At 38.2% G+C, this 22799-nt stretch overlaps 2 protein-coding genes across 2 annotated transcripts in view; one reads left to right on the plus strand and one right to left on the minus strand.

The window, feature by feature from the left end:
* nmnat2 (nicotinamide nucleotide adenylyltransferase 2) overlaps positions 1–4505 on the plus strand; it is a 31041-nt gene extending 26536 nt beyond the window's left edge. The window contains exon 11 of the mRNA XM_022677915.2: positions 680–4505. Within this exon, the coding sequence (XP_022533636.1) occupies positions 680–782 (103 nt within the window). The 3' untranslated portion in view covers positions 783–4505. The remainder of the gene's footprint in view (positions 1–679) is intronic.
* Positions 4506–5921: 1416 nt separating this feature from the next.
* Positions 5922–22799, minus strand: part of lamc2 (laminin, gamma 2) — a 39612-nt gene continuing 22734 nt past the window's right edge. Inside the window, exons 12-22 of the mRNA XM_022677894.2 lie at positions 19724–19877; positions 18446–18651; positions 18199–18278; positions 17595–17732; positions 16994–17138; positions 14581–14730; positions 13866–13977; positions 13172–13365; positions 12135–12293; positions 10599–10698; positions 5922–8223 (exon numbers count right to left, since the gene is read on the minus strand). Coding sequence (XP_022533615.2) covers positions 7961–8223; positions 10599–10698; positions 12135–12293; positions 13172–13365; positions 13866–13977; positions 14581–14730; positions 16994–17138; positions 17595–17732; positions 18199–18278; positions 18446–18651; positions 19724–19877 — 1701 coding nt within the window. The 3' untranslated portion in view covers positions 5922–7960. The remainder of the gene's footprint in view (positions 8224–10598; positions 10699–12134; positions 12294–13171; positions 13366–13865; positions 13978–14580; positions 14731–16993; positions 17139–17594; positions 17733–18198; positions 18279–18445; positions 18652–19723; positions 19878–22799) is intronic.

Consider the following 22799-nt stretch of genomic DNA (forward strand, 5'->3'; position numbering starts at 1 on the left):
TCTATGACTAGCCTTATCCCTGTTTCAGTGATGGAAAAATATAAGAATTCTGTTTTCTGTCTACATTTTCTAAAATCTAGTTAAAAATGAAACCCAATTAACTACTGTATGTAGTATGTATTCTTTTTTAATGTTTATTGCATTAGAAGCCTGTGTTTAACATGTTTTTGTGTATTCTATTGATTGTTTTATTTAAAAAATATCTCTAAACAGTAAAATAATACACTTCTAATACATTTAATAAAATATAGTATTATAGTATTCCAGTGGATTGTAGTTTAATCAGAGTTTAATCAGATTGAGCTGAACATACAGTAGCCAGTAGTAATGGAGCGCTGAGTGCTGCCAACATGATCGGGAGATCGCTGGTTCGAATCCTGGTCATGCAGCTTGCCATCAGCTGCCAGAGCCCTGAGGGAGCACAATTGGCCTTGCTCTCTCTCTCTCTCTGGGTGGGTAGATGGAGCTCTCTTTTTCTCTTATCACTCCAAAGGGTGATTTCAATCGGCACAAGGCTGCATCTGTGAGCTGTTGTATTGGAGTCCCTGCGCTGTGATGCTACTCGGCAAAAGTTTGAAAAGAGGCGGTGTGTTGTGGCCTTGTGTGGCATATTGTGACTAGTCAAGGGGTGGGAAAAAATATAAATAAATAATATAAAATATATCTTCTTTTCCTTCAGACTGGCTCTCCAGCATGGAGATGGACACGTGGTGGACTACCTGAGTCAGCCAGTGATCGACTACATCCTGCAAAGCCAACTCTACATTAACGCTTCCGGATAGAAGAGGGTGGGGGAAACTCCGTCGCCCCTCCATCCGATGCCCTATTTGTTTCCCTGTGTGTGATTACAGTATAGACCCCCCCCCCTCCCCAACGCTACCACCAACGCTTTCCCATATAGTTCTCCTATCTGTCGTCCCTTCTTACTGTATCATAGTGACTCGTCCGGCCTAAAGGTGTGCAGCAGCGTCGTGCCAAAGAGAGCTGCCCTCCGCCTGTGGGGTAAACGAGGGAACGGGTCAGGTGGGCCTGCAGGTCCAATGAGGTGAGGGTGGGAAGGAGAGGGGTGTGGTTTAGAAGAAAGTGGATTAAACATTGCTGTCAATCTGATACTGCCTGTTCCCCTAAATGCATGCATAGAGGTTTTCTTTTTAAACGCATGAGTGCTAGATCAGCCTCGTAGACTGTAGTCTGCTGTGACGGTGTTTGCAAAAAAAAAAAAGAAAAACAGAAAGAAAAAAAAAACGCTTAAGCGCATTTCATCTCTGATTCATTTTCTATTCACCATGACTGTGTACACAAACCAGACTCGTATTGCTCTGTGTTTTGCAGTGGCGTGCTGTTTTATGCTGCAGATGTTCTGTCTTCAGTGTGCATTCATGCCTACATGCATCATTTAAGTACAGTGGCTTGAAAAATTAGTCATACCTCTTGAACTTTTTCGCATTTTGTCACCTTGCAACCACAAACTTAACAAAAAAAGGATTTAATTAAGATTTTAAGTGATAGATCAACACAAAGTAGCACATAATACTGAAGTGGAATGAAAATGATACCGCTGCAAGTCTTTTGGTGTTTGTCTCTACCAGCTTTGCGCATCTAGAGATTGAGATTTTTGCTCATTCTTCTTTATAAAACAGCTCAAGCTCACCCAAATTGGATGGAGAGCTTCTGTGAGCAGCAGCATTTTTCAAGTCTTGCCACAAAAGCTTAATGGAATTTAGGTCAGGACTTTGACTGGTCCATTCTAACACATGAATAATATTTGATCTAAACCATTATAGCTCCACTGTAGCTCTGGCTATATGTTTAAGGTCATTGTCTTGCTGGAAGGTGAATCTTTTTTTGCGGCCTAGAACAGGTTTTCTTCCAGGATTCCAGCCCTGTATTTAGTACTTCAGCTTTATCTATGTTCCCATTAACTCTGACCAGCTTCTCTGTCACAGCTGAAGAAAAGCATCCCCACAGCATGATGCTGTCACCACCATGTTTTACAGTGGGGATAGTGTGTTCAGGGTGATGAGCAGCATTACTTTTCCGCCACTTAGCATTTAGGCCAAAATGTTCAACTTTCTTCTTCCACATGTTTGTTGTCTTTCCTACATGGCTTGTGGCAATCTGCAAACAGCACTTCTTATGTCTTTCTTTCAACAACAATGGTCTTCTACTTGCCACTCTTTCATAAAGGCCAGATTTGTAGGGTAAACAGCCTCTTGGCTCTTGATTGGTTTCTGTGACCAGTGCTCTCATTGCTTCATCTGTCAGTTTGGGTGAACCGTCATGTCTTGGTAGGTGCTCAAAGCTTGGGATATGTTTTTATAACCTAACCCTGCTTTAAACTTCTCCTCAACTTTATCTCTGACATGTCTGGTGTGGTGAGTTCCTTGCTCTTTATGATGCTGTTTGTTCACTAGTGTTCTCTAACAAATCTCTGAATAGGTGCTTTCACAGAACAGGTGTATTTATACCAAGACTAAATGACACACAGCCGGAATCTTTTAAGTAATTAAGTGACATCTGAAGGCAATTGATTGTACTGGATTTTATTTAAGGATTTGAATACTTTTGCACATCACACTTTTCCGAGTTTTATTTGATCCAGATTTTGAAAACCATATATCATTTCTGTCCCACTTCACAATCATGTGCTACTTTGTATGAGTCTATCACTTCAAATACATTTAAGGTCGTATGATGACGAAATGTGAAAAGGGGTATGAATACTTTTGCAAGCCGCTGTATTTGTTTGCACATTAAAGAATGCCCCCTCCTGTTGCTCTCATGCGCTTTACTCTTCATACAGCGGCTTCTTGCTCGCCACCAGCTTAAGCTTAATGCTGTTAGTGTGTTTCCTGTAAACCAGTCACTGCCATTACACGGTTCACTCTGTAGCTGCCAGATTTGCAGAGGCTGTGCGTGAAGACGGAATAGTGTAAAACCAAGATCAGCCTACAGTTATCAGCCTACAGTTCTACAGTGAAGAAATCAGCCAAAGACCACCCTTTCTTCATTTACTACATTTACAGTAAAAAAAAAAACCTTAAGAGCCTAGCAGGGGCTAGCAGCAGGCTACAGTACGATATACTCACCTCTGAACGATGAAAGAGTTAGCGCTTCGCGCGGTTAGCGGGAAATGCTAATGCTGCTCCAGCAGTGCTAGCCGGGGTTAGCAGCAGACTACAGGCTTACAATACTCACCTCTCAACAGTGAAAGAGCTACTTCTCAGTGTGGTTAATGGCTAATGCTAATACTGCTCCAGCATCGCTAGCCGGGGTTAGCAGCAGACTACAGGCTTATAATATTCACCTCTGAACAGTGAAAGAGCTAATGCTTAGTGTGGTTAGCCGCTAATGCTAATACTGCTCCAGCCTCTGTGCCTCGGGCTAAACTGATACTCCTTTATAACACTGTACTTCAACAGAGTGGCTTTATGGCTCCAATTGACGATTTTGGGAAAAATTAAATGCTTTTAAGTACGCCTTATACTGGGAAAAATATGGTAGTATTTTCTTTGCTGAAAAGTATAATAAACACTGTATTAACAGCATAAAAAGAAATCACAGTACAGTAGCAGTACATCTCAATAGCTAGCTAGCTTAATGTTCTGTTCCACCTTAAATGATTCACTAGCAGTTACTGATGCTGCTGCATTTAAGATGGAACAGAAATATTTAAAAAAATACAAATAGCAAATAGACAACTTCAGCTTCCTATAACAGAAGAATTAGGGGTCGATAATTATTAATAATACAGTCTAAGTATCCAGTTATTCAGGTACGCTTTTTTAAGAAATATATTTATTTATCTTCTTATTATTATTAATTATCCACTTTTCTTATGCAAGTGGATTGTCTTATATGCATAACTTGCACTTAATGACAGTAAATAAATGAAGGGTGGTCTAAGACTGGGAATTAGTTTGCTAATATTTAACAGATTAGAGAAGATGTTAACAAGGATTTAATGAATCACTTTGCAAAGCTGTTCATCAAACTACCAAAACTGATAATGGCAACCATGTTATTGGGAACATCTGGATTTATCTTACATAACATTCCTTTAATTTTTTTGGTTTTCGTGATGTTTCAGAACCATGCTGTGGAATTGTATTAATTTGTTTAAAAAACTAGGTTATAAACATAAATATCAATTCTCAAAATCCACTGTAAATGACCAGAAAATAACATTAATACTTGTTAACCATTTGAGGTATGGTGGTCACTGTAAGAAATATAAAAAAGTTCCCTCATTTCTCTTCAATCTTTGCAATTGTGTTTAAAAAGGAAATGACTACGATTTCTGAAAATGTTGAATGTTTTCTGGCTGCAGGAAGTGATGTAAGAACTGTAGTGTTAAAGTGATGTAGTTAACACCACTTTGACTGCCACTGCAGAGTGGTTACTCAAAAAAAAAAAACACTTCAGAAATGGCATCAAACAATTACAACCCAAATCTGCTTTAGTTTAATGGTTTGTAATTTGTCCAGATCAGTAAATCTGACTTTTTTTTTTTTTTTTTTTAAAAGATTGAATTAAACATTAGTGCCACTTTACAGCTAAACTGGATTTCCTCATCAGTACAAGAGGGAAATGGATGGGAAGTGTTCTGTTGACACAGTTAGCGCTTTTCCACTGACATGAAAGCAGCTATGTTTTGGTTCGCAAACCTAATTTTGAACCAGTTTGCTGCGTTTCCACCAACAAAAGTAGGTTCTGGAACCAGGAAACTTCATTCGCAGCAGGAAATGAGAAATACTTGGTTCTTCAAAGCTAATTGATGTGCATCGCCCTCTGTTGGTGATGTATGGTGTGACCTTTTGACAATTCCACTAAAATTGGTGAAAACGCAGGCAGGTTCGCTGAAAAGCACCACAGTTCTTAGAATCTTGAACTGAACTGGTTCAAGAACAAGACAAATTTTTGGTGAAAAGCGCTAAGCAAGGCCTATCAGAGTTTATTTAGTCTTTAGTTAGAATAGAAACTCATTTTTTTTTCTTTTATAGATGCCATATTTTTCAGTGATTAATATACTTGCTACAACTTGTTAAGACTATAAAAGACTGTGACCAATGATGGACTCCACTTCATCCAAGTGCTTTTTTGTCAAGTATGACATCGAGATAATCCTGCCCCCGCTGTGCACCTCAGTGTGTTGTTATAAATCTACCCTAAAATCACCGCTTTCAACTGAACTGAATGTAACCGAACTCCGAAAGCAGGAATCTAATGAATGAGTTCTGATGGATTTTAGTGTCTTGTTTCGCTCTTTTCCACAGATATCACCGGCGTCCTAATGTATAGTCAAGTGCTCGATACGTTACAATACAGAGTTACAGTAGCAACCAGGGCGCCGAGACGCGCGCCTCTCTCTAACAGGCTCTAGATCACTGTGTAGAACATTTACGGTTTAAAGCTGAGCTCCGGCAGAGATGTGTAGACGAACACATCATCAACGTGCATGGCTTAAGCATCCTGACATTCTACTATACCTCTATAATCCACAAAGCTTCCTATACATCTCTATGCCTTTATTGCCAATCATGCAAACAGGTCAGACCAGAAGGTTTTCTGTTCACTCTGGAATTTTATTTGTTCTTGCTGTTCTTCTTCTTCTTCTTTTTTTTTAAATTGCTTACATTTTTAATCTTTAACGGTGTATAAATGATCGGCCACATACGGGCACTGAAATATGGTGGAACGTGTCGTATTTTGTTCTCTAAATTGTAATTTGTGTTAAGGAATCGTTTATATTTACCAGTACGTAAGATATGTTAATGTAGGCCACTTTTATCAGCTCTTTATGCATACAGAAAAAAAGTCTAATACTGAACAACAACAATGATGATGTTTTACCATGAAGGCAACTTATGTTTTGTTCAGCAGTGATTATAATGTTTAGTTTAATAAAAACCATTAAACTCTTTAATTGTGCAATTGAATTTTTATTCCACACCTCCAGGCTTGACTTGATACACTCATCGTATCATATAAGAAATAGTTGCAAAACAATAGTTGCACCCAGAAGGAAGTGTCAGATTGCATTGCTATTTGGAGGACAGATAGAGGAAACCAAGACTGATAAATTATTATAATTTAGAGCGTTTTCACACCCGTAGTTTTGTAGTTGCTCTGGTCTCAATCGGTTTCTGAGTTTGTTTACTTGAAGCTTTCCATCTCAGTTTGGTTTATTTTCATGCCAGACATCTCGGCATGAGGTTGTAGAGGTTCCTAATGAATTTCTGTAATAATTCTTCCAGAACAAGACATCCACAAGCCGTTTTATTGCAGTATACTGTTATTATTGCGATTCATTGCTCTTATCAGCATGTAAAGCCGCTGTTGTGTCAAATTCAGCACCTCCTCCAGGAAATGCACCCCAACCCCCATGCAGTATACATTTTCTCACACAGTTTCTGTAGATTTTGTGGTAGAGGTAATTTTGTTGGAATTTTGATAGAGTGTCTTAATAGCATCCCACACATTTTTAATCAGGGTTTATGTTAATTACCTTCTTTTTATTTTTATTGTTTTTTTTTTTGTGACATTTGTAAACTCTGCTGTAGAATTTAATTAATTTGTTAATAAAAAGTAGGTTATAAACATAATTTTTGTATAATATTTGTAAATCTAAATGATAAATAGAGGTACGGTGGGCATTGTAAGAAACCAATTTTATTCCTCACTTCTCACTTTGCGGTTGTGTTTAAAGAGGAAATCTGTTAGGTCTGTTAAAGCTGCTGGTCATGGTATAGCATCTGTGTCTTCAAAACAACCTCTTGAGATGGCAGCAGTATGTGGATGAGCATTGTCCTGATAGAGTAGCACACTAGAATGTGCATTTAGAAAAGGTAGGACCACTGGTTGCATGACCATAATAATGATGTAACGCTGGGCTGACAAATTGCATGTAACGAGGACCAAAGGTTGTCAGAGAGGGTGCTTTTCATGGCAGGGGTGCAGATTTAGGCACTACTATGGTGCTGACTTCAGTACCCCCGCCAGGAAAATCATGGGAGAGGCTGCAGGGGACGTTTCTTTTTCCTTATTTTTTACTAGTCAGTGTAGCTTATAAAAGTATCCTGGGTATTTCCATTTTCTAAGTAAAGTTAAAGACATTAGAGAGGGTGCTTTTTCTGGCGGGGGTGCTGAATTTGGCACAATATGATGAGAGCAATTAATCGCAACAATAACAATATACTGCAATAAAAGTGGCTTTTGGGTAACAGACTGGGAGGGTTTGGGTTATCTTACGTTTATATTAAATACTGCCAAAAATCTCTATAAAACGTAAAGTTAATAAAAGAACACCATCATAAGAAGTGCTTTCAGTAAAAGTTAAAACACAAAATTAAAAATAAAGCGGTACTGAGTTTTTGTCATATTTATATAATTTTTTGGAGTAACATGTTTAGGTTGTAAAGACACCTTTGGTTGGATTTTACTAATAATAAACAGAAGTACAGAAAAAATATATATATTGGGCTTTGATTCTTTTTAGCAAAAATGTGATTCCCCCCAATTTCAAACCTACTCCTATGTCTTTGGGTACAACTACCCACCAAGTTTCATTCCTGTTGGTTGATTCCTTCTGTGGCAGCAATTGTTTGCATGTTGTTTGAGTGTAATAAATACTGACAGTTTAAACAACATTGGATGTTGATGATGATGATGAAATGTTTAACAGCAGATGCGGCATTGTTTTAATTATTATCTTAATATGTTTTATCCTTTCGCACATCACAGTCATCTCTTTCACAATGGAAGACATAAATACAGTTAGTTACAGTCGCTCACTCCAGTAGTACAAAAATATAGAAAGGTAACAGAAAAAAATAAAATAAAAAAATGAATAACAGTAAAAGTGGTATCAGTGTGTTTTTTTCATGGCTTTGGGTCGTTGCGTTTATCCTGAGACATTAATAAAGGGCACTTTCTTTAGTCCAGCACTGATGTGAAGGCGTTAGGGTCTCTCGTTGGGCGATGTGTTGTAGCATGTATCTCCGAGCTGTAGAATGTTCCGCTTTATTTGCTCCAGGTTTTGTATGTCAGCGAGGATGGTATCGATGTCGCTGATCATGCGGGTGATGGCGTCCCTCTGCTGAGCCTCCGTGTCCTCCAGCTCCCTGAGCCTGGGCCGGAGGTCCGTCTCCACGCGGCTGCGGCTGTCTTTCATCGCTCTCTCCAGATCCGACACTCTCTTCTCATCCACAGCTCCTGGATTTCCTGGAAGAAAATCAGATAAAACAGACAGTTTATACAGTGCCTTGCAAAAGTATATCGATAATATATTTAAAAAACGTTTCTACCTTTTGCCACATTTCAGGCTTCAAACATAAAGATATTAAATTACATTTTTTGTGAAGAATCAACAACAAGTGGGATACAATCCTAAAGTGGAACGAAATTTATTGGATATTTTAAACTTTTTTTAGAAATAAAAAACTGAAACTATGCAGAGAGCATGAAGACCAAGAAACACACCAGGCAAGTCCGACCGACATACTGTTGTGGAGAAGTTTAAAGCCGGATTTGAATACAAAAAGATTTCCCAAGCTTTAAACATCACAAAAGGCACTGTGCAAACAATCATATTAAAATGGAAGGAGAATCAGACCACTTCAAACCACCCAAAACCCAGCCGTCCCTCTAAACATTCAGCTCAAACAAGTAGAAGACTGATCAGAGATGCAGTCAAGAGGCCCATGATCACTCTGGATGAACTGCAGAGATCTACAGCTAAGAGTGGCAAGAAAAAAAGCCACTGTTGAATGAAAGACATAAGAAGTGCTGTTTGTACAGCAAGCATGTGAAGGAATGTTCTGCGGTCAAATGAGACCAAAGTTGAACTTTGTGGCGTGTATACGAAGTGCTTTGTGTGGCTGAAAAGTAACACTGCTCATCATCCTGAACACACCATCCCCACTGTGAAACATGGTGGTGGCAGCATCATGGTTTGGGCCTGCTTTTCTTTAGCAGGGACATGGTTAGGGGAAGATGTGGAAAGAGCTGAAAACTGCTGTTTACAAACAAACGCTCTCCATCCAACCTCACTGAGCTCCAGCTGTTTTACAAGGAAGAGTGGGCCAAAATTTCAGTCTCTCGATGTGTAAAACTGATAGAGACAAACCCCAAGCGACTTGCAGCTGTAACCGCGGCAAAAGGTGGCGCTACAAAGTATTAACGCAAGGGGGGCGAATAATATTGCACGCCCCACTCTTCAGTTTTTTATTTCTAAAAAAAGTTTAAAAATATCAAATAAATTTTGGCTGATTCTCCCAACAGGCTTACAATGCTAGTGATAGGGGCATAGAGTTGTCAATGCAAAGAAAAGAAAAAAATCACTATCACTAATCAAACTCTAAGTAGATCCCCACTTTATTTGATTTCCAACTGTTGCTAAAAAATATCTCAGTTGAATTATAAAAATGAAGCCAAAATCTTCCGCCATGTTGGCGATCCTGAAACCCGAGTCTGCGCAGTAGAGAACAGAAGAGGGAGAAAGACTGTGGAGAGACAGACTACTCATTTGAATAAGCCTGAGGGCTGCCTCCACAGAGCTCACAGAGTCTATGGTCCTGCCCATACAGTCATTGGTCCCACCCCAGCTAGGTGTAACCCAGCGTTTTAAAAAAGAATTCTGTGGGGAATTCTGTTGCATTTAAATAATGGAGGTAGAATTACAGTATATTGGGGGGAAAATGTGATTGAAAGTTGTCTGTTTTGTCATTGAAACCTATGGGGATGGGTGGGGTTACACAGCTTTCTGAAACCGAACAGCAGGGGGCGCCCGACCTGTGGTGGCTTCACTTTTGAGAGACGATGATCTGTCCAGCTATATACAGTCTATGGTGCTTATTGAACAGTGTTTGGTGTAAAAACAGTGATTTCTTTGCAGGGAGAACTTTGCATGAACAGAAAAGGTGGGCTATTCGATAAAAGTTCATACTTGTTATCATGTTTCGCTACACTTAAAGTCCTTTTCACACTAGAGTTCTCCTTTAAGAAGTATTATTGTGTAATTACACTTATTATTAAAATCATGAAGTGAGTGATATAAGTATTATTACATTGTATATTATATGATTTATTCTAATTTATAGTCCAACCCTATGTCTACAGGGTATACTGTAACATCAACACCCACAGGACAACACTGAAAACTCTGCTTCTTTTATATCATTTATATCAATCGGAATCATTTCCTGAGCTATACACTATTTAGGGGTGTATTTTGTGTAATTTTGGATTAAATCTTTATGTTTTTTTCCCTTTTCGATAGATAGATAGATAGATAGATAGATAGATAGATAGATAGATAGATAGATAGATAGATAGATAGATACTGCATCAGCAGCATCCCTCACTTTCTTTTGTAAACTCCTGAAATCAGAGCTCTTTAAAACTCCTTTTAAACCTCCTTTAGGCCCTGTCTAAAAATGTTTTTGCCTTGAACTTATATGTCCTCTATTGCTAAATGAACATAATTATGTGTAAGTCGATTTGGACAAAAGCGTCCGCAAAATGTAATGTAATGTCATATTTTTTACTGTTGTTTTCAGTATCGAGCAGCCCTAATGTGGACGGAGCCTCAGACTCACCAATAGCACCCAGAAGGTCGTTAACTGTCTTTAAAGTGTCTGAAACAGCATTTCTGGTGTCTGTTGCACGTGTAAACGCCTGATTGGCCTCCTGGTTAACCTGCAGAGAGAGAAACGAAAGAGATTTGAGTATTTTTTTTTATTGTTTAATTCAGTACCAGTCAAAATCTGGACACACATTCAAAGTTTTAATTTTACACTGTAAGTGAATACTACAAAGTCATATAGACAATGAAGGAACACATAATGAATCATGTAGTAACATAAAAGTGTTAAACGAACCAAAATAGGGATAGGGTGCTGTTAATTTATGGTTTCTGAGGCTGGTAACTTAACTGATGAACTTTTCTGGGGTGGTCCTGATGAGAGCCAGTTCCATCAAAACATTTTCCAAAGTTCCAAATGATTTGGATAGACCTTCATTTCTTAAAGTAAGTTTATATAGATTTCAAATTTCTACAGATTAGTGGAACTCCTTTCAACAGAGGTAACTTTTAGTCTTCCTTTCCTGTGGCGGTCCTAATGAGAGCCAGTTTCATCAGAACGTTTTTGGTGGTCTTTTTGGCGACTGCACTTGAGGACACTTGATCAAAGTTCTTGGATTTTTCTAGATTGACTGACCATCATTTCTTAGATTATTATTTTTTTCTTTATTTAGTTGAATAGTTCTTGCTTCTCATAATATGGATTAGAACATTAATTAAATAGAGTAATTCACTGTATACCTGTAACTCTACCTCTTCACAACTTTACAACTGATGCTCTCAAACTAACATTAAGAGACAAGAAATTCAAGTAATTAACTCTTGAAAAGTTCAGCACAGCTGTTAACTGAAAGCTGAACATTCCAGGTGACTCTACCTCATGAAGCTGACTGAAAAAATCAAGCCAAGACGTGCAAAACTGTGTAATCTGAGCAAGCGGTGCTTCTTTGAAGAATCTTATATACAGCTCTGGAAAAAAATAAGAGACCACTTAAAAATGATGAGTTTCTTTGATTTTACCAAATTGAAAACCTCTGGAATATAATCAAGAGGAAGATGGATGATCACAAGCCAACAAACCACCAAACTGAACTGCTTGAATTTTTGCACCCGGAGTGAGTAGCATAAAGTTATCCAAAAGCAATGTGTAAGACTGGTGGAGGAGAACATGCCAAGATGCATGAAAACTGTGATTAAAAACCAGCAAATATTGATTTCTGAACTGATTTTTTTTCTTTGCATTATTTGAGGTCTTTTTGTTATTTCAGCCATTTCTCATTTTCTGCAAATAAATGCTCTAAATGACATTTTTTTTATTTGAAATTTGGGAGAAATGTTGTCTGTAGTTTATAGAATAAAACAACAATGTTCATTTTACCCAAACATATATCTATAAATAGCAAAATCAGAGAAACTGATTCAAAAACTAAAGTGGTCTCTTCATTTTTTTCCAGAGCTGTATAAAACATATTCTGGTTTGTTAAACATGACTGGTACTGTATATGATGTAATGTGAGTTTTGTATGAACAGAGACAGAGTTGATTATCTTACCGCTTCAGCCAGTTTCCTGTTCGCCTCTGCGTTCTTCTTCTCTGCAGTGAGCTGGTTCAGGGTCAGGCCTGCCTGAGTGTTCAGTGCCTCCATGCCTCCCTTCAGCGCGATGGCCGTGGTCAGAAAATCCGCGGTGGGCGGGAGGGAGCCGGACATTTTCTGAGGAGAAACACAGAGGAGCCACTTCAGCTAATTCATCAAGTTTGAGTAGCGGCTTTTCAGAGCGGCCTCACGGCTCCGTTCCCGGGAACGTCAGTGCCGATTTGTTCCGGGGACACTTTATTCAGTGTGTTTACCCGAGCGTGAGAGAGCAATACAGTGAAAACACAAACCAAGTGCTCAGCTTCTACAAAGACCAACACTGTGATGCTTTCTTGGTTAAAAACAGGATTTTTTTTTTTGGTTTTGTGTGTTGCTGAAAATGAGGAAATGAATTTGAAAAGCATAAAAAAACCCTTTTAATCTTGCATCAATTCTTTAGGAAGGTTTTAATGCATGTATAATTTGTATTATTCTTTGAATCTTCCTGAAAAAATCTATTACTCAAAGTAATTAAAATAATATACCATATTTTTTGCACTATTAGGTGCACCGGATAATGTTTGAGGTCTCACCGCAGGGTGGTGAGACCTATAAAGCTAAGCTAAGCTAAGTAAACAAAATTGTAATTCTTGGATTGTAAAACAATCGCTGGATGTTAATCTACACAGATTTCTTTCCTAAAAACTGTTTATTTGGGTGAGTAAAGCACTCCTGTTTATTTACAGTAAGCTTATATCTAAGTAAGCCTGTGAGATATTAGCTAGATAGTGGCTTGTTTTAACAGGGTAAACACACAGACTACAGTGTGATATACTAGCCTCTGAACGGCGAAAGAGTTAGCATTTTGCGCAATTCAGTTAGCAGCTAATGCTAACTCTGCTCCAGCAGTGGTCGCAAGAATTAGCAGCCGGCTATAGGCAGATACTACTCACCTCTGAATGGTGAACTGCTTCCCTCAAGTATAAAATTTGAAATACAGAAGTGAGTTTTCATACCTCGATTCTATTCAGAGTGTTGTTTAACTTCTCAATCGTGTCCACAGCTTCGTTGAAGTTGTTCAGATCAGCCAGAACAGCCTGGGTTTTGTCGTTGTTGGCCGCAGCCTGCTGAATGGTGCTGTTGATGAGGGGCAGTTTACTCAGGGCCTCGTCAGCTGAAGCTTTATTACTGTTGAGCTGGCCTTCAAATCCTACATGAACATGAAACATGTATATGAAACATTACCACTACTTGCTTTAGACTTATTGACAACTATATACTGTACACTCATCATCACAAAAAAAATAGTTGAACTCATAAGGAAGTGTCGGACTGCAATGCTGTTCAGAAGAAAGACTGAGCTACACATACAGAAGTAGTGTGCAACATGCCAGATGTCTCGGCATAGAGTTGTAGAGGTTCCTAATGGAGTCTTGTGGTAATACATCTCAGCTCTCTGCAGCTTGAATATGAATGCCATGTGAGCAGTTTATTGTGGAAAACAAAGTGCTCAGGTGTTTCTATTTAGCCCTGCTTTAGATCACTGAATTAGAGATCTCTGACGAAAGACAGGTTTTGGCGCCTGCTCATGAATATTCATGCAATTATACCTCTGATTGGCTAACAGGCGCTGTACTTTAGAATGGTGGGAGTAAATAGAGGTGGGCTATTCTAGAAACAACCCAAGAATTGCAGGACCTTGATCCTTACCTTTGATTTTGTCCAGAGCCTCGTCCACGCTATCAAGACTGTCAAAAATCTTTACTGCTTGGTCAGCTTCTGCCTTGGCAGCGTTAGCCCTGGCAAGCAGCTTATCCTGAATCTGAGAAACAAAGGACAGAGGGTTAAACTGAGCTGTGCACAAGTTTATTGGGTTTTATATCTTAAATATCACACTGAAGAAGACAAGAAAATATTATGTTTTATTTCTCTGGAGTCTGAGGTCTTTCACATACTTCTGAGGTCAACTGATGTCTCATGAATTATAATAACTTAAAATATTTTTTTCCCCAAAGTGCTACACTTACTTTTATTCAGCAAAAACAACTCCAAAAAAGGTAGAAATGGGTAATTATTTTTTTTTATTAAATCGAAAACATTTCTGTCTGAAAGTTGAGCTCTGAACTTGGTAAACATGGGTATTGGCTACACACAGACTGAAACCTGCCTCATGTTACTTATGTTTCTCTCACAATGATCTAAAAATATATTTACATATATATATTCTACAGTACCACTTCACTCTGTGAAGTATTTAGGTGCTCTTATCTGGGGAGCTGTTATCAGTTTTTGAGGCTGTTAACTCTGATGAACTTATCCTGACTTATCAGACTGTATTTGCTACATAAAACAGTCTTTTTACTGGTGTTGCTCTTTAACAGTCATAGTTATGAAAGCTGTTTAGTTTGTGGGTTATTTATTTTACCTGTTGGGCAGTTTTGGCTTTATTCAGCAGATCCTCTGTTTCTTTCTGATCAGCCAGAATGTCCTTCTGCAGCTCCTGGTATCCAGATACATTACTCGCTAATGAATCCTTCAGACTGTCCAATCTGGCAACCAAATCAGCTGTGCTGCTCTATAAGGAGAAAGAGAGAATGCGAGAGTGAGAGAAATGGAGGGAGAGACAGAGCAAAAGAGGGGAGAGAGAGAATGAGAGAGTGAAGGAAAGAGAAAGAGTGAGAGAGAGAAGCAGAGAGATAATGAGAGAGAGAGAAAGAATGAAAGCATGAGGAAGGGAAAGAGAAGAAGCGAGAGAAAGACAGAGAGAGAGAATGAAAGCATGAAGAAAAGAAGGAGGGAGAGAAGAAAAAAGAGAGGGAGAGAGTGAGGCAGAGAAGGAGAAAGAGAGAGAATACAAAAGTGAGGCAGAGAAGGAGAGAGAGGAGAAGAAGTGAGAGAAGGGGAAAGAGAGAGAGAATGTGAAAGTGAGACAGAGAAGGAGAGAGAGAAAAAGCGAGAGAATGAGAGATTGAAAGAGCAAGAGAATGAGAGAGGAGAGAGAATGAGAGAGTGAGAGAAAGAGAGAGAGAGCAGGAGAGAGAGAATAAGACAGAGAGAAGGAGAGAGAGAGAAGGACAGAGAGAGAAACAGAGAGAGAGAGAGAAGAGAGAGAGAGACAAAATCAGAGAGAGAGAATGAAAGAGACAGTGATAAAGAAAAAAGGAGGGAGAGAAAGAAGAACAAAAGGAAAGAGAGATAGGTAAGTATATTCACAAAGCTCATTAAAGCATGGTTTGAATGCACGCACACACACAAACACACACAAACACACACACACACACACACACACACACACACACACACACACACAAGGGCATGGCAGACTCAGGCAGCAGCACATGCGCACACACTCGCTCACACAAGCCCACATCTACTGGGAGCTGCTCCAGATTTCTCATTCTCTCATTAATATGATGCAGAATGAATCTCACATTTAATGCTGACTCATGCTTCTCATCTTAATTGCTGTATTTTATTTCAGAGCTCTGTAGCTATCACTATCACTATCATAATAAACCTATACGCATCATAACTGCAGCATCCTTCCTGCAGCACTGACAAATAACAGCCATCAAAAACAGGCAGGCAGAAAATATATAAATTGGGGCTGAATGATTTTGGAAAATGTCACATGACCTGCACACGTCACACATGACCCCACACACACTCCAGCAAGAACATAGCAGACATATGTAGCCTAGTATGAAGATGTTCCGTGCAGAGACTCAAGAGAACTCCAGACAAACTCCAGTCCAACTAAGCTTTAATATATTTACATTCTACTAAAATATATTCATTTACAATCTGCATATATGCAGCTGAAACAGGCAACAGCGTAGTGCATCCCAAATTGTATTATCAACATTAACATTTTAATAATATAACATTATAATCATTATGGCTTTTAGAAAAATGTGTTTTGATGTTGTGGGGGTGGCCTAAGCTTTTGTCCTTAATAGCTTTATTTTTTCCCCTTACATTACTTTAAGTAGTTTTAAATACAGTACTTTTACAATTTTACTTGAAGAGTAAAATGCTTGAGTTGATACTTCAACTTCTATTGAAGTATTTTAAACACTAGTATCTATACTTCTACCTACAGAGTAATGAAGGTCAATACTTTTCACAGCATTGAAAATATTTAACTACAGGTTCCTAGACAGTTTCCTAGACAGTTTTCTAGACAGTTTCCTAGACAGTTTTCTAGACAGTTTCCTAGACAGTTTCCTAGACAGTTTTCTAGACAGTTTCCTAGACATTTTTCTAGACAGTTTCCTAGAAAGTTTTCTAGACAGTTTTCTAGACAGTTTCCTAAACAGTTTCCTAGACAGGGGTTAAGCCCTCATTTAAATGGAGATTTTCCACTAAAAGGAAAATATACAATAATATATATATATAATAATATAATAATATAACAATATAGAGGTTGGAAATATGATGATATTTCTTTGCAATCTGATAATTTTTTTATTACATAAACAATATACATTTTTTAAAACTGAGTATATCATCAGTGTGCAAACACCACTGACCCAACTGTACAGTTAATTACAGAGAACATAATTAGATCTGATTAAATAAACAAACTGCAGTATATTTAGATTAAAGTCCTTGTACACAGTTTGGAAATGTACTTGTGCATGGTTTATGATCACATGTATCACAATAAATAAAATCTATTATAAAACTCTCTTTAAATATCATGACTATAATATTTTTACCACATCGCCCAGGCCTATGACTAGGCTTAATCCCTGTCTGGGGAAACTGCCCCTTAAGGACATAACGGCACTAAAATCAATCTTTCTCTATTTTAAAAGTGTGTTAAACAGAAATACCTCAGGAGCTGTGCTGATGTTCTTCTCCAGATCAGAAATGAGCTTCAGAGTGTCCAGCGCCACCTTGCTCTCTGCCTGGGCAGCACTGCTCACACCAGCAGCCTGCTTCTGCATAGCATTCACCAGATTCACGTCTGTCTTATACCTGCAACACAAACACCAGTGCATTATATCATCTGCGCATGTTGTGATTATTATAGTGTAATATACACAGCTCTGGAAAAACAATCTTTCCAAATTGCAAATAAAATATTGTCATTTAGAGCATTTAATTGCAGAAAATGAGAAATGGCTGAATTAACAAAAAATATGCAGAGCTTTCAGACCTTAAATAATGCAAATAAAACAAGTTCATATTCATAAAGTTTTAAGAGTCCAGAAATCAATATTTGATGGAATAACCCTGTTTTTTTATCACAGTTTTCATGCATCTTGGCATCATGTTCTCCTCCACCAGTCTTACACACTGCTTTTGGATAACTTTATGCCTTTAATCAGATTTTACCAAATTTTTAATTTGGTAAAATCAAAGAAACCCATACATTCTAAGTGGTCAGGGAAACTGCTACAGAAAAAAGAAGGCATGGCTTGAATTCCTTACTGGTTGTTGAGGTTGTTGATCTGCTCCTTCACTTTGTTTTCTCCGTCCACTATTCCGCTGACCAGGGCCAAGGCCTTGTTAGCATCAGAGAGAGCGTTATTTGCAGTCTGCTCGATTGTTATCGCCTCGCTCTGGTGCCTTAAAAAACAGCATGGGACACAATTTAATATAAACCACAATTAAACACATTGGAGAATGTAGCCTGGGGGGGAACGACTACACACTGAAGGTGAATGAGGGAGGAATACGCGCCCAGTATGCAAAAAGTGAATAGAAAACCAAGACTGAAAAGGCACTCGGAAGCCAAATACAATTATTTAAAGCCGCACTGCATGTGTTTCAAAACAAATTAATTACATTGTTTCTACAAGAAATAATAATGAAGTATTGTGAAAAGCAATTGTATTTATTCATATGCATTTGTGTTTAAATTAAGTAATAAAGTAATTCATCTGTAATTTAATCAAATGTAAAACCAAACATTAAAGAAAATAAGAAATTGTTTCTAATACAAGTCAGTTCTTTCAAAACTGTATATTTTTTTATATTATTTCACTGCACATTAAAATTAACAAACATAAAAAGGAAAAGATGCTCCACTCACTGCTCAGCGAGATCCGTGGCTTTCTGAACCAAACTGTTAATGTTGTTGCTTCCAACCTCAGCATCTCGTAAGGGAAAGTCCTAAACATGCAAAAAAAAAGTAGGAATATATTACCAGTTATTTTTCCAGATTAGTATTTTTCTTTTTCTAGACAAGGGGTTCTAAACCGTTTTCACACATTAAGAACCCCTGGGTCCATAAAAGAAGCTGGAGATCAAGCCAGTGGTTTATAATTTATAATACTTACAATTAGATTAGTATCTTGTCTGGCCTTCAACAAGTTCTGTCTGATGTCAGTGATGAGCTTCTGTATATCAGACACTGCTGTCTGGTGCTGCTGGTCCTGCTTGGCGATGTTCTCCACAGTGTTGGAGATGCTCTGTAGTGTTCCCTCCTGTCTGGACTGGGTGTTCCCGAGTGATGAGAGTTTGGAGCGAAGAAGCGACTCTGCCTCTGAAGAACATCAGTGGAAGAAACATCAGTGAAATAGGATTTATGCAAATGTATAGGTCGGTTGCTCAGACTTAGACTAGTTATAAATTATATTTTCCTTTCAATGGACAATAGTCATTCAAAATGCTTAATAGAATACATTTATGATTAAAAAAGCTCTACTGACGTAAGGGTATGACAAGAATAGCACTACTGAGGTAAAGTTCTGATATGAAAGGCTCTACTGAGATAAAGGTATGACTAGAATTTACTGTGGTAAATTTATGATTTAAAAAAAAGCTCTAATAAGGAAAATAAATGAATAGCTAGAATGTAATTACTGAGGTAAAGGTAGAAACTAGAATTTACTGTGGTAAATTTATGATAAAAAAAAACGCTCTAATAAGGAAAGTAAATGTATAGCTAGAAGCTCTGCTGACGTAAACGTATGACTAAAATTGCTATACTGAGGTTAATGTATAACTAGAATGGCACTACTGAGGTAAATTTATGATTTGAAAAGCTCTACTGAAGTAAATCTATAGCTAGAATGGCACTATGAGGTAAATTCATGATTTGAAAAGCCCTACTGAGGTAAATGTATGACTGTAATAGCATCACTGAGGTAAGTATATGATTTGAACAGCTCTACAGAAGTAAATGTATAGTTAAATGGCACTACTAAGGTAAATGTATGATTTGAATAGCTCTACTGAGGTAAACACATCACTAGAATGGCACTACCAAGGTAAATGTATGATTTGAAAAGCTTTACTGAGGTAAATGTTTGAAACAAATATCACCACAGAGGTAAATGTATGATTTTGATAGCTCTACTGAAGGAAAATAATCAATTTCTTCATAGAGTGTATTTATTATTATTTAATAATGTGACTGTTTATCGTGTAAATTACAGAGCAGAGATTCTCAGTCTCAGTCCTGGAGCTCTCATGCTCTCCCTCTGCTCACACTAATGATTCAGCAGGATATGAGTCAGGAGTGTCAGAACATAGAATATAACAACTGAGCAGACCTCCATTACAGGAGATGAAAAAGAAAAATGGCAGGAACAGAAAGAGAACGGCTGGGTTACCAGTGAGTGTATCGGCTCTCTTCTCCAGAGACAGCACCATGTCTTCAGCAGCACTCAGGGCTGCCTCCGTCAGGTCTGTGCTGAACCCACTTCCAGAGCTCATTCTGTTAAACAGAGCCTCCAGCTCCTTCAGCTTCAGCGCATACTTCTCCATCTGACCAACAAAACAACACCAATACATAGTTTTAATTCTTTAAATGTAAAGATATGCTATTTAAGGAGATCTACATTAGGGTTTGTTCGGATGTAGAGAAACATAGCAAAGAGAGATGCTTCTGCAGATGTGTGTCAGTGCTGTGATCATATCTGGGCTAATGCCGCAATTAATTCCACCCACATATCCAGCATTTAAAGTCAGTTCCTCAGCAACCTGCAGTTACATAACCCTAAACAAAAATAAAGCATTCCTACTAATAGAGACACACTAAATATCTGGCAACTAAAATTGTTCAGCAAAATTGTACAAAAAACTGTAAACAATGACTAATTTAAATTTAAAGAAATATTGCAATGTTTGGATGTTAGGATTAGGATGTTAGTAATTGAAAGACTAGAATTGCACCACTAAGGTATATGTAAGATTTTAATAGCTCTACTGAAGTAACTGTATTATTAGAGTAGTACTAATTAGATAAATGTATGATTTTAATAGCTTTACTAAGATAAATGTATGTCTAGGATAGCACTACTGAGGTAAAGGTATGATTTAATAGCTGTAAATATATGACTATAATAGCACTACTGAGGTAAAGGTATGATTTGAACAGCTCTACTGAAGTAAATGTATAGTTAAATGGCACAACTAAGGTAAATGTATGATTTCAAAAGCTCTACTGAAGTAAATGTATAGCTATAATAGCATTATCAGGTACATTTATCATTTGAAAAGCTTTACTGAGGTAAATGTATGTCTAGGATAGCACTAGTGAGGTAAATGTTTGACTAGGAAAGCATTACTGCTGCCACTATGATCAGAAATTCACTGGTTTGAATCCTGGTCATGCAGATTGCCTCTCCAGGTAATGTTGGCCAACACAAGGCATACTGGCTATTCAGTAATGCTACTTAGTTAGAAGGCAGTTAGAAAAGAGGCAGTGGCTGACTTCACATGCATACGAGTAGGCGTGTGCTGGTTTTATCCTCCTGGTGTTGGAGCTTTGCTAGTGGTAGGGGGAAATACACCTGACTGGGTGGGATAATTGGAATAGCTAATTAAAATAAAAAAATAAAAAAAATAATAGCACTTCTGAGGTAAATGTATGATTTGAATAGCTCTATTGAGGTAAAGGCATAAGTAGTTTGCTGTTGAGGTCAGTTTTTGATTAAAAAAAAACTCAGATGAGGCAAGGGTATGACCAGACTAGCACCCCAGATATAAATGTAATAATCTGATTAAATCTAAACTGCCGAAGTAAATGTATGACTTAATTAGTACTACAGAGTTAAATTGCATTTGACTTAAAAAGCACTGCCAAGGTAAAATCATGACTAAAATTGCACCACAAGGGTAAATGTATTTTTTAAATAGCTCTACTGAGGTAAATGTATAAGTACTTCAATGTATGACTAAAATGAACTGCCGAGGTAAATGTATGACTAAATTAGTACTACAGTACTACATATTAAAAATGTTAAAAAAAGCAAATCAATAAATTTTTTACATTTGAGTTTTGTCATTGCTTTTTCTTTGATAACCAGGAAAAAAAATTAATGTAGGCAATTGAAAGCAATCTTAATTAACACCTGCAAAAATACTTGTTGAGTATTCCACACACACACAAACACACACACACACACACACACACACACAAAGCTAATTCCTCACAGAAGTGCATTGGCCCGTCTGCTGTTAGAGTCATCACACAGAAACATGGCAGAAATTAGTGAGTGGTGAGCAGAGGATGGCGAGGTTGCCAGAGTCTCTCGTTAATCCCCTTAGCCACGTCTCTGTCGCACGGCCTCCTGCCAGCCTAAATATCACACTCTCCCCTGCCGGCCTGACCCCATTTCCCACTGTCCTTCCCTCTGCAGGTCATTACTCTTGCAGGGCACGGAGCTGCAGGACAGAGTCAAGCTGTAACAGGGTGGCAGTAACTGGGGCATGCGGCTGCTACAGGTTGCATCACAGTATAAAAGTGTTTTTCTTTGTATTAAAATGTCTGAGTACTGAGATATGTCGACCCGTTTGATCTGGAGAGCATGAACAGCTTATTTTCGGGAGCTCCGTCTCGTTCAGAGCCGAATACTGTTTGTTTGTGTAGTCCCCTGCTGTGTGATTCTCTGTGATGCGGCAGAAAAAATGCCTCAGCGGACACCAGAGCAGCTACACGAGAAACCGACACTGTGACGGGTTACAGCTGAAGATATCTGCAGCAATTTTAAAAATTAAATCTGCATGTTTTAATAAAGCAATGAGCCACTTGAGGTTATTGACCTACAGTGAATGCATTCATATGCAGTAGTGAGTGCATTCACATTCATGTGCACTTAAAATTATGATCATAATCAGATTACTGCAGTTATCTGATTGTTTAAGTAGTCATGGAAACAAAAGGTCTAAAAAAATCAGATTAAGTCTCCCTCACACTCTTCAGCTTCAATACCCAGAACACACCACACATGGACTACACTGACTCACTAGATCACATGACTCAGCACACTCAGAAACTAGTCTGTGTAATTAGCCTCACCTGTTTCCCCTGTATATATACCCCTTCAGTTCACTCTCATTTGCTAAGTATTGTTTTGGTTTGTCCTGTCCTAGTCTTAAAGTCTCTGTAAAACGCAAAATCCACCGGAGATCCTATGTAAACCTATGTAAACGCACAGAGGTGGGTAGTCCAGGTCCAGAAAGTAAAAAAAATCCACCTATCTATCTCAATTGTACAATTCTAACCATTTGTTCCATAGCTCTGAATTACTGGGCAAGGGATATAACACTGTTTATGTGTTATTTGCACAAATAATATAGGAATGAACTGCCATGCTGTTCCTAATGCTGTTAGTTGCCATCAGACGAGACGTGCCTGGCTGCCTGCCTTCAGCTCTGCCTGTGGGTGGTCGCAAACCAAGGTGG

This window comes from Astyanax mexicanus, chromosome 8, assembly GCF_023375975.1.
Source record: "Astyanax mexicanus isolate ESR-SI-001 chromosome 8, AstMex3_surface, whole genome shotgun sequence".
Classification (NCBI taxonomy): Eukaryota; Metazoa; Chordata; class Actinopteri; order Characiformes; family Acestrorhamphidae; genus Astyanax; species Astyanax mexicanus.